Source organism: Salvia splendens, chromosome 15, assembly GCF_004379255.2.
Source record: "Salvia splendens isolate huo1 chromosome 15, SspV2, whole genome shotgun sequence".
Taxonomy (NCBI): Eukaryota; Viridiplantae; Streptophyta; class Magnoliopsida; order Lamiales; family Lamiaceae; genus Salvia; species Salvia splendens.
Genome location: NC_056046.1, coordinates 14,730,579 through 14,743,777, shown reverse-complemented (window position 1 = coordinate 14,743,777; position 13,199 = coordinate 14,730,579). Strand labels below are relative to the sequence as shown.

Here is a 13,199-nt window from a genome sequence, read left to right as displayed (position 1 = left end):
TTTTTTAACTTTTTCAATCTGATTTTATATTAATGATGTACTAAATCTGATATTATTTCAAAATTATCTTTCTTCTTCCTTTTGTCATCCTTCATTTTGTTTTATTTTTTAAATATCAGATTTAATTTTATAAAATTAAATTTAAAATATAAATTTTTAATATCAATAAATTATTTTAATTAAAATTACTAATTTATGTATTCTTTCTTGACTTACAACTATATATATATTTCTTGACCTACAGCTATATATATAGAAATAAAACTATACAACCAGCTCACACAAAACTCTTTTATAATAGAATACATAAAGTAATAAGTTTAATTAAAAATATTTATTAGTGTTTAAAAATCTAAATTTTAAATTTTCTTTTATAAAATTAAATCTAATATTTAAATAAAGAAACAGAATGAATGATGGCAAATGGAAGAAGATAATTTTGAAATAATATCAGATTTAGTACATCATTGAAATAATATCAGATTGAAAAAGTTAAAAATGTGAAAAGACAAAATTGCCCATCAGCCCAAAAGGGCATTTTTGGGTTGAAAAAATGCCAAAGGACCAAATCTATACATATATAAAAGTTGAGTTTTGGTAGGTTTTGAATAACTATTTTATTCAAGGGATGTAAATGCAATAAACAAATATGATAGGAATTTATTTGGACGGTTATGGACTTATGGTGATAGGAATTAAATTGGTTAATTGATTAGAATCATGATCATAATCATATACTCCTATATATTTGGACGGTTATTGTGATGGGAATTGAATATTTATAAATTTTGGATGCAATTATTTATTTAATTTGTGTGTCAACTTTTAATGCAATAACTGAAAAAATGTATTTGTTATATCTAATAATTAGGTCATGTATTGAAAAGAAAATGGAATAAATGGAATGTAACTCCTGTTCTCCGTTTTAAAAAAAAGAAATCAACTCCTGTTGTGCGTTTCTGTAACTATTTCAGAGTCCATATAACCTTAGAATTAAAACAATAGATTACTCCATGTTGTGGCGTTTTTTAACCCAATAATATGATATGATTATACTATAATTTCTCTACGGCTCACAATTTAGTGAATATGAATAGGTTGTCCATGTCGTGCGATATACGTTTTTAAATTGCCAAATTAATTACTCCATATAATAATGATTTGATATTCTTTTGTCTATATACACTTATTTGCTAGCTTATATTTCACTTGCACAATTCTTTCCTCCGTTGCGTCATGAATTTTCTACCAAAGAAGACTTTATTCTTAGTATGGTTCGTACTCTTTTGAATATATTAATATTCATCTATTTTAACCACTCTTTTGTATTATTATGTTCCTAATATTGTGATCTTACTAGAGGAAGAAAATTGAAACAATGAAATTAACATTCTTCAATGATCTCAAGCCTAGCAATACTTCACCGGTCATCAAAGTCTGGTATGTGCATGTTTTTTAAATGACTAAACGTGGATCCTAATGTAATTTCCTTGGAATGTGTTTTCCTTGGCTGTACCGTAGAAGCGTTGTTTCGTATCTTAGTACGTTATGTAGTTATTTATCTAAACTATTAATTATTAAAAAAATTCATGTAGGGCAATAGGATTCAAGGAACATTCCCTGCATTTTATAAAATAAGTTAAGTGATCAAATTAGGAATGATCAATCGTTTCTATTTGCTTTTTTTTGTGAGAAATAGAGTCCATACTCCTATGACAAACTATTGTTAATATGCTTTGATTTTTATTATTATTGTTATTATTATTATTATTATTATTGTTGTTGTTGTTGTTGTTGCTGCTGCTGCTGCTGCTTAACATTGTGATAATCATCTAAAATTGCAAAAATTTAACCTATTTTCTTTTATTATTGTAGTAATGTATGAAAGTATGTATGTTGCAATCATTTCATTCTATTTTGAGTAAAGGTCAAAATTGGTCCTGAACATATGCTGATTTTATCATTTTGATCCTAAACTTTATCTTTTGAATTTTTTGGTCATAGACATTTCAAATCAGATCACAATTGGTCCTCCGTCAACAATTCCGTTAATATTTAACGGTCAACGATTTTAACCACAATTTTGACAGACTTAAACAATTTTTAATTATTTAATCATCAAAATTATTTTTTAAATAAAAGCATAAATTATTTATTAGAAATAATTAAATAATTTTTAAATAATTAAATGATTTATTCCAACTTAAAAAAATTTTAAATAACAAAATTATTTATGACTTTATTTAAAAAAACAATTTTGATGATTAAATAATAAAAAATTATTTAAGTTGGTCAAAATTGTGTTTATCATAAAAAAATCATAAATTATTTATTACAACTTAAACAATTTTTAAATAATTAAATTATTTATGATTTTATTTAAAAATAATAATTTTGATGATTAAATAATTAAAAATTATTTAAGTTGGTCAAAATTGTGTTTATCATCAAAAAATCACAAATTATTTATTACAACTTAAACAATTTTTAAATAATCAAATTATTTATGATTTTATTTACAAAATATTTTTGATGATTAAATAATTAAAAATTGTTTAAGTTGGTCAAAATTGTGATTAAAATCGTTGACTGTTAAATATTAACGGAATTGTTAACGGAGGACCAATTGTGATCCGATTTGAAATGTCCAGGACCAAAAATTCAAAAGTTAATGTTTAGGACTAAAATGATAAAATGGGCATATGTTCAGGACCAATTTTGGCATTTACTCTTCTATTTTTACCTACTAAAATTTTTGTGTAATATTTTGCATTATATTGAAAACTGTTAGAAGATTTCGTTAATAATTGAAATAATTATAACCTATTTTACATTATGTTGCAATCATTTTATTCTATCAATTAAAAGTAACGTAACAATAATTATAACATGCCCAAATTGCAATATATACACCAATGCAATACAAAAACTTGCGGCATTTATTACTTTATATTTTTTACATTTATTACTTTATATTTTTTACCTATAAATATGTCTCATTTGTTATTTTTCTTTTTCACAACTTCATTAGCTTCTCCGGTTACATTATTGGATTTTTCTCCAACAAGATAAAATGTTTTCAATATGGAATTCACATTCCTTAATCCCTTAATGAGTTGTAGCCTAACAATATTGCATTGGTCATCAAAGTAAGGTTTGTATGTGTTTTTCAGATGAATGTGAAATTACGCTATCAATTTTAAATTTTATTTTGAGGATCATTCTCTGTTTGAGTTATGTTAGTTAATATTTAAACTTTTTCTTAATGTTAATTTATTTTATTTTTTTGTTAACTTTGTTTTAGTTTCTTCTGGTGATCAACAAATTAAAATTGAACTGGGACGGAGGGAGAATTTTATTGATATTTGGCTCATTTGTTGGTCATGATGAGTATATTTTAAAGTTAAGGGTTTAGGATTTAGGTTTCTAGGTTTGGGGTTTTAGTGTATAGGATCACTATATTGCAATGAAATGAAGCTCGCTAATTTATAATTTCTACTAAAGTTAAGGGTTTAGGATTTAGGTTTCGAGGTTTGGATTTTTAGTGTATAGGATCACTATATTGCAATGAAATGAAGCTCGATAATTTATAATTTCTATCTCTATTATAGATTAATTGATAAATTATTTTTCATTTAATATTTATGCTACATAATTATTTGGTATTATATATATTCTAGAAAAAAATATAATGTGCCGTGCATAGCACGGGAGAGATACTAGTTTTGAAATAAACCCTTAGTTCATGGACTACAATTGATATATTTATAGTCCAGACACTATTGGCGGAGATAAACTTATAGTTCAGGGACCATTATTATAGTTCCCTCTAAAAAGTAAGGCAAAAAGAACATGGTGGCTGGCTGATATAAACAGTAGAAAAACCAGAGTTGCAAGATAGATTAGCCACAAAAGTTAAAACAACATGGCACAAGGAGACTACTGCTTTAGCTCTTCAATTTAGTCTCAAACATATGCTAATAATCTACCTCAACATTTAAGTGGGATAATGATAGATATATGGGATATAGACTACAGTAGTAATATGGGCAGTCACAATTACTTTACATTAATATACTTCCTTGTGAAAATTGGAGCTTCTCAGTTCGCCTAAGAACGAGAGTGTTGTCGAAGTAACCACACAACCTAGTTACGCAAGAAGATGGAAATCGGCCCAGAATATCTCCTGGAACAGAGGAGATAATTTTTTGACTGAAGCCTTTAAAGGACGAATCACATCTTGAACAAAGCGTAGCCAGATAAATTACATCAAGGGGGACAAGATCAGGTACATACCATCTGCTTGTTGGAGTGAAACTGTTGTGTCTTTGATTGCATGCTCAGACTTTTGAAATATGTGTCTCATCAAGATCAGGTGCGTTATAATCGGCTGATGTTTATAAAATGGCCTTTTTCCCTTTAGCTAGTAGCCTCAATCATTTTCTGTTCATTGGAATACACTAATGACTCTCTGGCAACCTGTAGCAGAATACAAATATATAGCTAAATTCATATCTTCCTCGTTTGTGCATACACAATTTATCGACTAAACAATTAGGCGTGAAGTAATTGAACCAGAAAACTGAAATTCATAGATACTATACAGTATATTACTGGACAAAGTACCTCCATGGAAATTCACTTGTATCGATTCCAGCTTGGTGAAGCTCATCTACATACTGTAATGCTTCTCGGCATTCCTCCCGATCATCAAAGAACTCCTTCTTTTCGCCTTCTATTTGATATGTTTCGTGGCCTTTACCAGCCACCACCTGTCACACGCAGAGCTAGATGAGTAAATATTAAGGCAAATGGTTGCAAAGGGGTTTTCCTCATGCCAAGAGCTCAACTTAGAGAGATAAGCAGACAAAAAGGTACTATATTTCATTCATGCATCTCAATACCAAGACAAATACTCTTCATTCACGCATTTCATTTTGCAGCCCTAAGGCTGAATAACACCTATTTCAGATGCAATGGTAGCTATGTTATGGCATAACTTAAATCATAATAATCTCCTATAAGCATTTACAAGTTAAGAAATAAAAAGCATGGTTCACCAAATGTACGTGGTATGCAATGCTACAGTCGTCAAGAATTCATCCTTCAAGTACCTGACCTTTTTACCCCACATTCCACACAGTGCATTTTGCAGAAAAATTGGAGATACAATCTCATTTGTGAACAGACCATATATTTTCTCAAATAACATGTTCCTTTTGCTTGGACAAGGTAAGTGGGATGACTAAGTAGCTTCCTTGTTTATGTAATCTCAATTATCAAAATAGTTGTTTCAGAAATTGGTTTCTCATCCCAAATTTGTGCCGAAATGCAAGCAAAACCAAGCAACATAGTGTCTGAGAACTTACAACCATGTCACCTTCCTCGCCCATGGCTACAGCACATCGTACAGCTACCCGTCTAATATCATGTAAAAATAGTCTATGTCCATTAGGAAGAGGCGGATAGTAATCATTCTGTCCATGTTTCAAGTAATCTTGCATGGTCCAACCTACTCCAGCCAGCATATCATCCAAGATGTCCACTGGTATAAGTATTAATATCAAGAAACAAAAGATTGGTAAGAGAACGGGTGGATGGCAAAAGATTTTTTTACAAAAAATATCGAAAATACTTTTAAAAGTGTAGAAACAAGTAATACAGCAAATTTAAGCATCTAAACCCCTGAGCATATGTACAATATAATTCATCCTACATATACATTTGGGTATATTCAAACACTCGTTGGCTCTTTTATGCAATTGTGTGGTCCTTCAATTACAGAAGCTAAATTTTTTGGCACGATCCAGATGATTCTTTCCGCATATGATATATGCTATATATTGAAAAGCAAGTCAGGGAAAACTTCTCAAGAAACAAAAGAAAAGGGTTAAATGATATTGAAGTGTGTCGTAATCTCTCAGAAACAGTAGCAAAGGTATTTACTTACAAGGATCTTCATTTTTTGGATTGTCTGATGTCAAGATAGTAATATCACTTTTTTCTGTGGCTATCTTTGTCATCATTGGCCTCTTCCCTCTGTCACTTTCACCAGCACACCCACACACTTTAAGAAACAGAAAAAGAGATGGGTCAAAAGTAGAGATACAATCCCAACAGAAACTACAAAAGACTCAAGATAAATCTTCCCATCTTAAACTTGTTTCTTACTACTAATATAAGCAATTCTTTAAAGAATATCCAAATAAGTTCCACAAACAAGAACATGCTTTTTATTTCACAAGTGGTAGAGCAAAAGATAACAAGAAAAACAAGAACACGATTCAAACTTTCTAATACCTAGAAGCTTTCATGAGTCTCATCTATTTTATCATTACTGTCGAGTTTACTAGTCCTCTACATGCTATGCAGTTTATTTAATTTTCTTAAATCATCTAGCCAAGTGGTAGAGCTTAAAAGAATAACCAGGGAACATATCCGACTTTCCAAAAGGATCATGTTTCAGCAATTGCAAATATGATAAGAAACAGAGTCAACAAAGCGCATTCAGAATTCATATTCACTCGTATACGCATTCTACAGGTACCATATAGAAAGAGGATAAAACGGGAGTGAAAGAGGAAGTGAGGATTAGTAGATAGCGCAAATGGATAACAAACAATATAAGCAGAAAAACATAAAACTGGATGCTTTTGCACATCAATGCAGAGAGTGAAGTACCAGTTATAATTCTCCTAGGGTTAAGCTCTCTCACGTAATCAAGGAGCCTTGATAATGCATCTGGAGTATGGGCATAGTCCACAATAACCCCAAAAGCCTGTTCCTCATCTATCAACTCACACCTGCCTGGCACTGCATCGACCTCTTCAATTCCTCTGACAATGTCCACCAAAGGTGCCCCAACTGCAATTCCAACGGCTACAGCTGCAAGAATGTTGTATATATTATGCCTCCCAAGCAGCCCTGATGAGATCTCCAATATACCTTGAGGTGTATTCACTAAAACCTGAGTCTCAAACAAAGATAACTCAAATTTCAAAGGATGCACATCTGCGTTCTTATTTTCCATTGCATAGGTCACAACGGGTACATCAGGATTACCCTGTGCAACAAAAAACATTGCATTTGGGTCATCAATGTTCACAATCTTCCGGTGGCGTGATGGATCTACCATCCTCTGGAAAAGCTTAACCTTAGCTTCCCTATACTCCTCCTCCGTCCCGTGGAAGTCCAAATGATCCCTAGTCAAATTTGTGAAAACCGCAATATCAAAGTCAATCTCATCACACCTCCCTAACGCCAGCCCGTGAGAAGAGGCCTCCATCACCAATGCCTCGGTACCATTATGCACCATCTTGGCCACCAGCTTCTGCACCAAAACTGCATCGGGAGTAGTCTTACTCGACTCCAGCTTGGTATCCCCGTGAATGTAATACCCCACCGTGCTAAGCATACCTGTCCTCAACCCCATTGCCTCATACATCGACTTTATCAAATGAGAAGTTGTCGTCTTACCATTTGTCCCCGTGACACCAATGACCGACATGCTCCTAGACGGATGCCTAAAAAACGAAGCTGCCAACGCAGCAAGAACAACATTGGTGTCCTCTACAAGAACCAAAGCCTTACACCCCAATGTAGCCTCTATATCTATCTCCTTACTCGCCACAACCGCGACAGCGCCTCTCTTATCTGCCTCCGATAAATACAAATGCCCATCAGTCTTCGTCCCCACACAGCACACAAACAAATCACCACTTTCAACGACACGAGAATCATGCGAAATCCCAATGATTTCCACCTCTAGGTTCCCATAAACCGAAATAGGAACAACTTTACTCTCATCTAACAGCTCAGCTAAACTCATTTTAAACTTAGGATCCACGATTCTAGGTTTAGTTTTCCCAAATTCATCAAAATTGAAATCGAAGGAGCTCGATAATTCAGCTTCACTCACCTCGAGATCAGACTTGTCCACAATCCCTTCATCGCTCTCATCACCTGAGATCTCAGTCAGCCCGTGCAGCTCCTCAATTTCCTCCAAATCGACAACCTCTTCAGGCTCCAATTCATCAGCAACGTCAATTTCAGCTTCCGGCTCGGGCTTCTTCTTCGAGCTCGGCTTAATTAACCCTTGCTTGATAAATTCGCGGCGTTTCAAAGCAATCGCCTTGTCAACTTCGCCGAAGGGATCATCTCCAGTGTCGGCATCGATAACTGAATCGGGAATGTCCTCGGTTTCCTCGAGCGCCTTGAGGAATGTAGGCTGGTCCTTCTTGTACTGCTCTTCCTGGAGCTTGCGGGCGCGGGCGGCCTGGCGCTGGATTTGCTGGAATTTGTTGACGCCGTGCATGGAGTCTTCAGGGGCTTCGGGAGGGTCCTCATCGGAAGGGGTTGGGTAGAATTTGCCGTCGGGGCCGAGGGCGGAGATGGGAGTGGAGGCAGGGAGAAGGGGCGGCTTGAGGAGAAGGCTGAATGCGGTGGGTCTGAGCTTAGAGGAGTAAGAGAGAAGTGGCGGTGGAGGGAATGGCGGAAGCGAGAGGAAAGATAAGGGCATGTTTGCTCCTCTGTAGAGAGATAGAGAGAGAGAGGGTTTAGCTTTGGTAATGGAAACGGATAAGGGTTTTAGAAAGGAGTAGAAATTTTAGTTGTTTCCAATTCCACGATAAAAGACAGGAGATTAAATTTATTTCAAAATAAGTAAATTTGTGAATTAATTATATGTAATTAGTGTTTATAAACTTTAAACCTCTTTTTTAATGTATAGAACCTGGGCGGACATCCCAAAAACACCTCCTGCCACATCACTAGGACATCCCACTGCACAATAGCGAACATCTCAATAGTCTAGCACTAAGACATCTCATTCACATATTCACAAATACGGAATTAAAAATTCGACACGAATACGGAGAAAATGCAACCATTTCATTTAAAAAAAACATACATATTTAAGTTTAAAAAAACACATAGTTCACTAGGATATCACACTGCACAATAGCGGACATCCCAATAGCCTAGCACTAAGACATCTCATTCACATATTCACAAATACGGAATTAAAAATTCAACACGAATACGGAGAAAATGAAAACAATTCAAACAAAGTACGTGTTATGTTTTTTTTCAAAGAGGAAATTATAATAAACTCCTATAGAAATGAGGAAATAACAACTGATGTGGAGAAGGCTCGAACTCGGCACCTCATACAATAATGTTTAAGCTCCTTGCCGCTAGGACAAAGGCTCTGGACTCTACAGAGTTTGCTGCTACCCTGCGGTATGGTATGTTTTTTACGATCATGTTGTGCATGATAATACATGCGTTAGCCGGTTGCCCATCTGTGGTGCAAATGAAACGAAGTGCAACGAGTCATAAATATAGAGTTTTGAAAAAAAATAAAAAATTGGGATGTCCGTCGGCGTCAACTGAGTCGCCACAATAGCGGACGAGACGACGGACGTCCGCACATTACCGCGGACGGCCACTCGTCCGTCCAGGATGTCAGTCGACCTGACGTCCCGATCTAAAGATTGCAAATGTAATTGACATCTCAATGGTACATCACCTCAGACCTTTTAATTTCAAAGAATTTATGTCGTTAAAATATTTATTTAAAAAAGGTAAAGACGGCTTTGACATTTCGTGGTGTAATGACCTTTTTAAAATGGAGAGGGCGAATTAACAGAATATGTTTAAGCTCTACCCTGCAGAATTAATTGAAAAAAATTCAGTTATGGTAGGAGCCCAAACAAGCATGTCATATGCATCAAAATCCACATAAGACTCTTACGAGATTAAAATTTTGAACTCCTTGGCATACCCTCCTCCCTTCACACAATAAAAATATGATGGGAATACAAGATCATTTTTGTTTCTTTTTTCTATTTAACTTCCTTCCCCAACTAAGTCTGATTAATTTTGATTTTGATTTTAATTTTAATTTTAATTTTAATTTTAGTTTACAACCAATCATTCTCAAATTATAATATTAGTCTTGGTCCAATTAAGATCTAGCCCAAAAGCAAAATTAATTTGAGACCAAACCCATTAATTTAGTTGAGACCCAGTACCGAAAAAGGAGATCTCATTTATTAATACATCTGGATATTCAATCAAACCAAAATGGCGTGGCCTGTTTTGTAACAATTTGGGTTCTCAAAGGCTACGGCCATACAGTATGCCCCAAAATAGTATGGTTTTAAACTCTGTACATATTAGAGTGATTTTTAATTTAAACCAAAATATTTTCACTATAGCCTCTCAGTTTAATTTTATAATCACACAAAATTATGATTAAATATAATGGCAGAAAAAATTAATAATAATAAATATACTGTAAAGTACTACAGAGTACAGAGTCCATTTATAAATATGCGGAACACTGAAAGTATACTAGTAAAACCAAAATAAATTGGTAATCAAAAAATAAAATTACCGAAAATCAAAAGGTGATGTCAAATTGGCAAATTATATAAGTCTTGTCAAATTTTAATTTTAAATAATATGATTTTGGTGCAATTAACTCTAATCACATGCTTAATCATGTAGATATTAGTCATGTTTTATATTATTGTCATTGTTGCCCGTCACTAATGATCAATTCTTAAGATTTGTTTTTATTTTTTTTTATGGTGGGATATAAACACTTATTTGTACACCACATTGATATCTCTTATTTAGCCACTTCCAGAAAAAGACAGTAGGAAGGAAGGATGAGCAAAAGCCAAAAGCCAGCTACTCGAAACATAGACGGCCTTAATCTGCCCAAAAAAACATAATTCTCCCAATTCGGATTTACATGTTGTACGTTCATTATCACTATGTCCCAAATTATACCGTTATATTATGAAAACTACAGTTTTCCAATAATTTAATACCCTCTCCCTCTCTCTCTCTCTCACAAAAATGAATATTGGTCTTGCCATTTTGCAAAATGGAAGAAAAGGCGATAGTATTTATGTATCCACTTTGTGCACCTTCTTTGTCAATTATTATAGTCACCATATTATGCATGTACATATGATGTCAACATTAAGCGGATGTTTAGTTTTTCGAGATTAAATTAACTTGAGATTATTTCAGATTAATTTTTCACTCATAAAGTAAGGTTAGTTTTTCTATGGCACTGTCTCAATATCAACTATCGGCCCATTCATTTAATCGAATCATTATTCATATTCATATTCATATTCATATTCATATTCATATTCATATTCATATTGCTAAATCTTGTTGAAACCAAATGTGAACTCAAAAGAGATGAATGGTGAATCCAAATGATGTTACTCTCTACATTTACAACTCTACAAAAATTAACAATATTTTTACTTTTCAGTGTCAATATTTTTACTACATTTAATACTAATTCCAAATCATCACACGGATGGTTTTTGCCATAGGACGAGAGTTGTTTGAATGGTTCCACCAGTAGAATAATTAAAAAATGGAAAGAATGAGTAGAAAACAAGAAAAATGAGAGAAGGGGCCTCTGCATTTCTAATCATTATTTTAGGACAAGTACTAATGGTATTTTGGGAATTTCCACTTATTATCAAAGTATATGTTTCACTGAATTTGCAACAATGTTGTTGTAACTTGTAACCCTTGAATTGGGGAAAGGTGGGATTTCAATGTGATTTATATCTTCGTAATTATACTTCATGTTCCGTAATAAATATTTGTTGACAGCATGTTCCTAAATATATTTAATTTCCAGAAAATATATCGTTATACAAGTATAAACATTTCAACTTCGATAGTGCCTATTAATTGTTGTCCGTAAAATATAATTACAATAGAATAATCTACATTGCATGTGATACATACGTATTCGGACCATGAATTGATTGATAATTTTGGCATATATTTGAAATTAAATGCTACAAATGACATGATACGATGAAGTTAAATACCCTATCGATTCGAATCTAATGTTGTGTAGCAACAGACAAATTCAATTAATAATTGAAATTGTAAAAGTTTTTCCGTAAAGATCCGAGGACGTTTGTCTCCCCATTAATTTTCTTACTTATTTTCGCTATGGAAGATCACCAACTCCTAAAAATTAAAAGCCGTACATATTAATAGCATACCTAACAAAAATATTTAATAGTTGCTCGTATTAAATAAAAGTAAGTATGGATCATAATAATATTAGCTACTATATTCAATGCTCAATCTAGTTTAACTTTAGCTTCTTAGGGCATTCGCACTAACGCCCCAAAATGAGGCTAACGCATCGGATGCATTTCGGGGCATTATTGCGAGACACTTTTTTGTGGCCATCGGAAAAACAACTGCATCTGCAGCGACCACCTAGCCTTACGGTTGTTTTTCCGGCCTTATTGCATGCCGTTTTCAATCGCAAAAAAAGGCTGAAATCATTTTTTTATTTTAAAAGAATTGCTAATACATTATTTTATCTTTAAATACCACATTCTTCTTCTATTATCATGTGTGTTATAATAGAGGTTTAATACAAAAATTTTAATCAAATACTCCCTCCGTATTAAAAAAACTAGAGACATTTGAAACGACACATGTTTTAATGCACAATTGATAAAGTAACTGAGAAGAATTGATAAAGTAAGAGAGATGAAAAAAAAATGAGTAAAATAAAAGAGATGATAAGAAAAAGTAATGAAAGTAGAGTTAGTGGATTGTGGGGTCCATGTCCTAAAATAGAAAGATTCTAAAGTTTCTATTCTTAAGGAACAATCCAAAATGGAAATAGTTGCTATTTTTAAAAAACGGAGGGAGTAAAATATTTCCTTGTAGTGTTTTTTAAATCCTATTGGTATTTTAATCTATGTTGTTAATTTGTTTTCTAAATCGAAAATTACAACAAAAAATACTATGAAAATAGTGACATAAATTGTGACTGATTTTAGGATTGCTTAATTGCATGTGTTGAGGATGAAATTAAAAATGCTGGCATGACAAGAGAAAATTGAATTGTGACTGATTTTGGGGTCATTATTTAAAATGCCCTTAGGCAGTAGATCGCAATATTACATATTGTATGTATCCTGATTTGATTAAAGATTAATATTTTTATCACATCATAATTTATACTCCCTCCGTCCCCAAAAAAATATGCACTTTGGGTTCGGCACGTATTTTAATACATAATTGGTTAAATAAGAGAGATGTAGAGAGAAAAAGTAAATAAAGTATTGTTAGTGGAGAATGAGTCTCACTTCAATAGAGAGAAAAGAGTTCCAAAATTAGAAAGT

General features: G+C 33.0%; 1 protein-coding gene across 2 annotated transcripts; it reads right to left on the bottom strand.

The window, feature by feature from the left end:
* Positions 1-3,869: 3,869 nt before the first annotated feature.
* LOC121769376 (UDP-N-acetylmuramoyl-L-alanyl-D-glutamate--2,6-diaminopimelate ligase MurE homolog, chloroplastic-like) lies at positions 3,870-8,591 on the bottom strand. Of its 2 annotated transcripts, XR_006043541.1 has the most exons (6): positions 6,682-8,591; positions 5,951-6,067; positions 5,370-5,545; positions 4,627-4,772; positions 4,297-4,479; positions 3,870-4,186 (listed from the first exon to the last, which is right to left on the bottom strand). XR_006043541.1 is itself a non-coding variant. In XM_042166168.1 (5 exons), the coding sequence occupies exons 1-5, from the start codon at positions 8,516-8,518 to the stop codon at positions 4,461-4,463; spliced, it is 2,295 nt and encodes a 764-aa protein (XP_042022102.1). In that variant the 5' UTR covers positions 8,519-8,591; the 3' UTR covers positions 3,870-4,460. The 2 variants fall into 2 exon arrangements, 1 of the variants encoding a protein (XP_042022102.1); XM_042166168.1 differs by having other exon boundaries at positions 3,870-4,479.
* Positions 8,592-13,199: the final 4,608 nt, after the last annotated feature.

Coding starts and splice junctions, on each gene's coding strand:
- LOC121769376 (XM_042166168.1), bottom strand. CDS start 8,518: ATGCCCTTATCTTTCCTCTCGCTTCCGCCATTCCCTCCACCGCCACTT. Junction 5,546..5,950: donor TCCAAAAAATGAAGATCCTT/GTAAGTAAATAC, acceptor TACTTATACCAG/TGGACATCTTGGATGATATG. Junction 4,773..5,369: donor GCGAGGAAGGTGACATGGTT/GTAAGTTCTCAG, acceptor TGCGTGTGACAG/GTGGTGGCTGGTAAAGGCCA.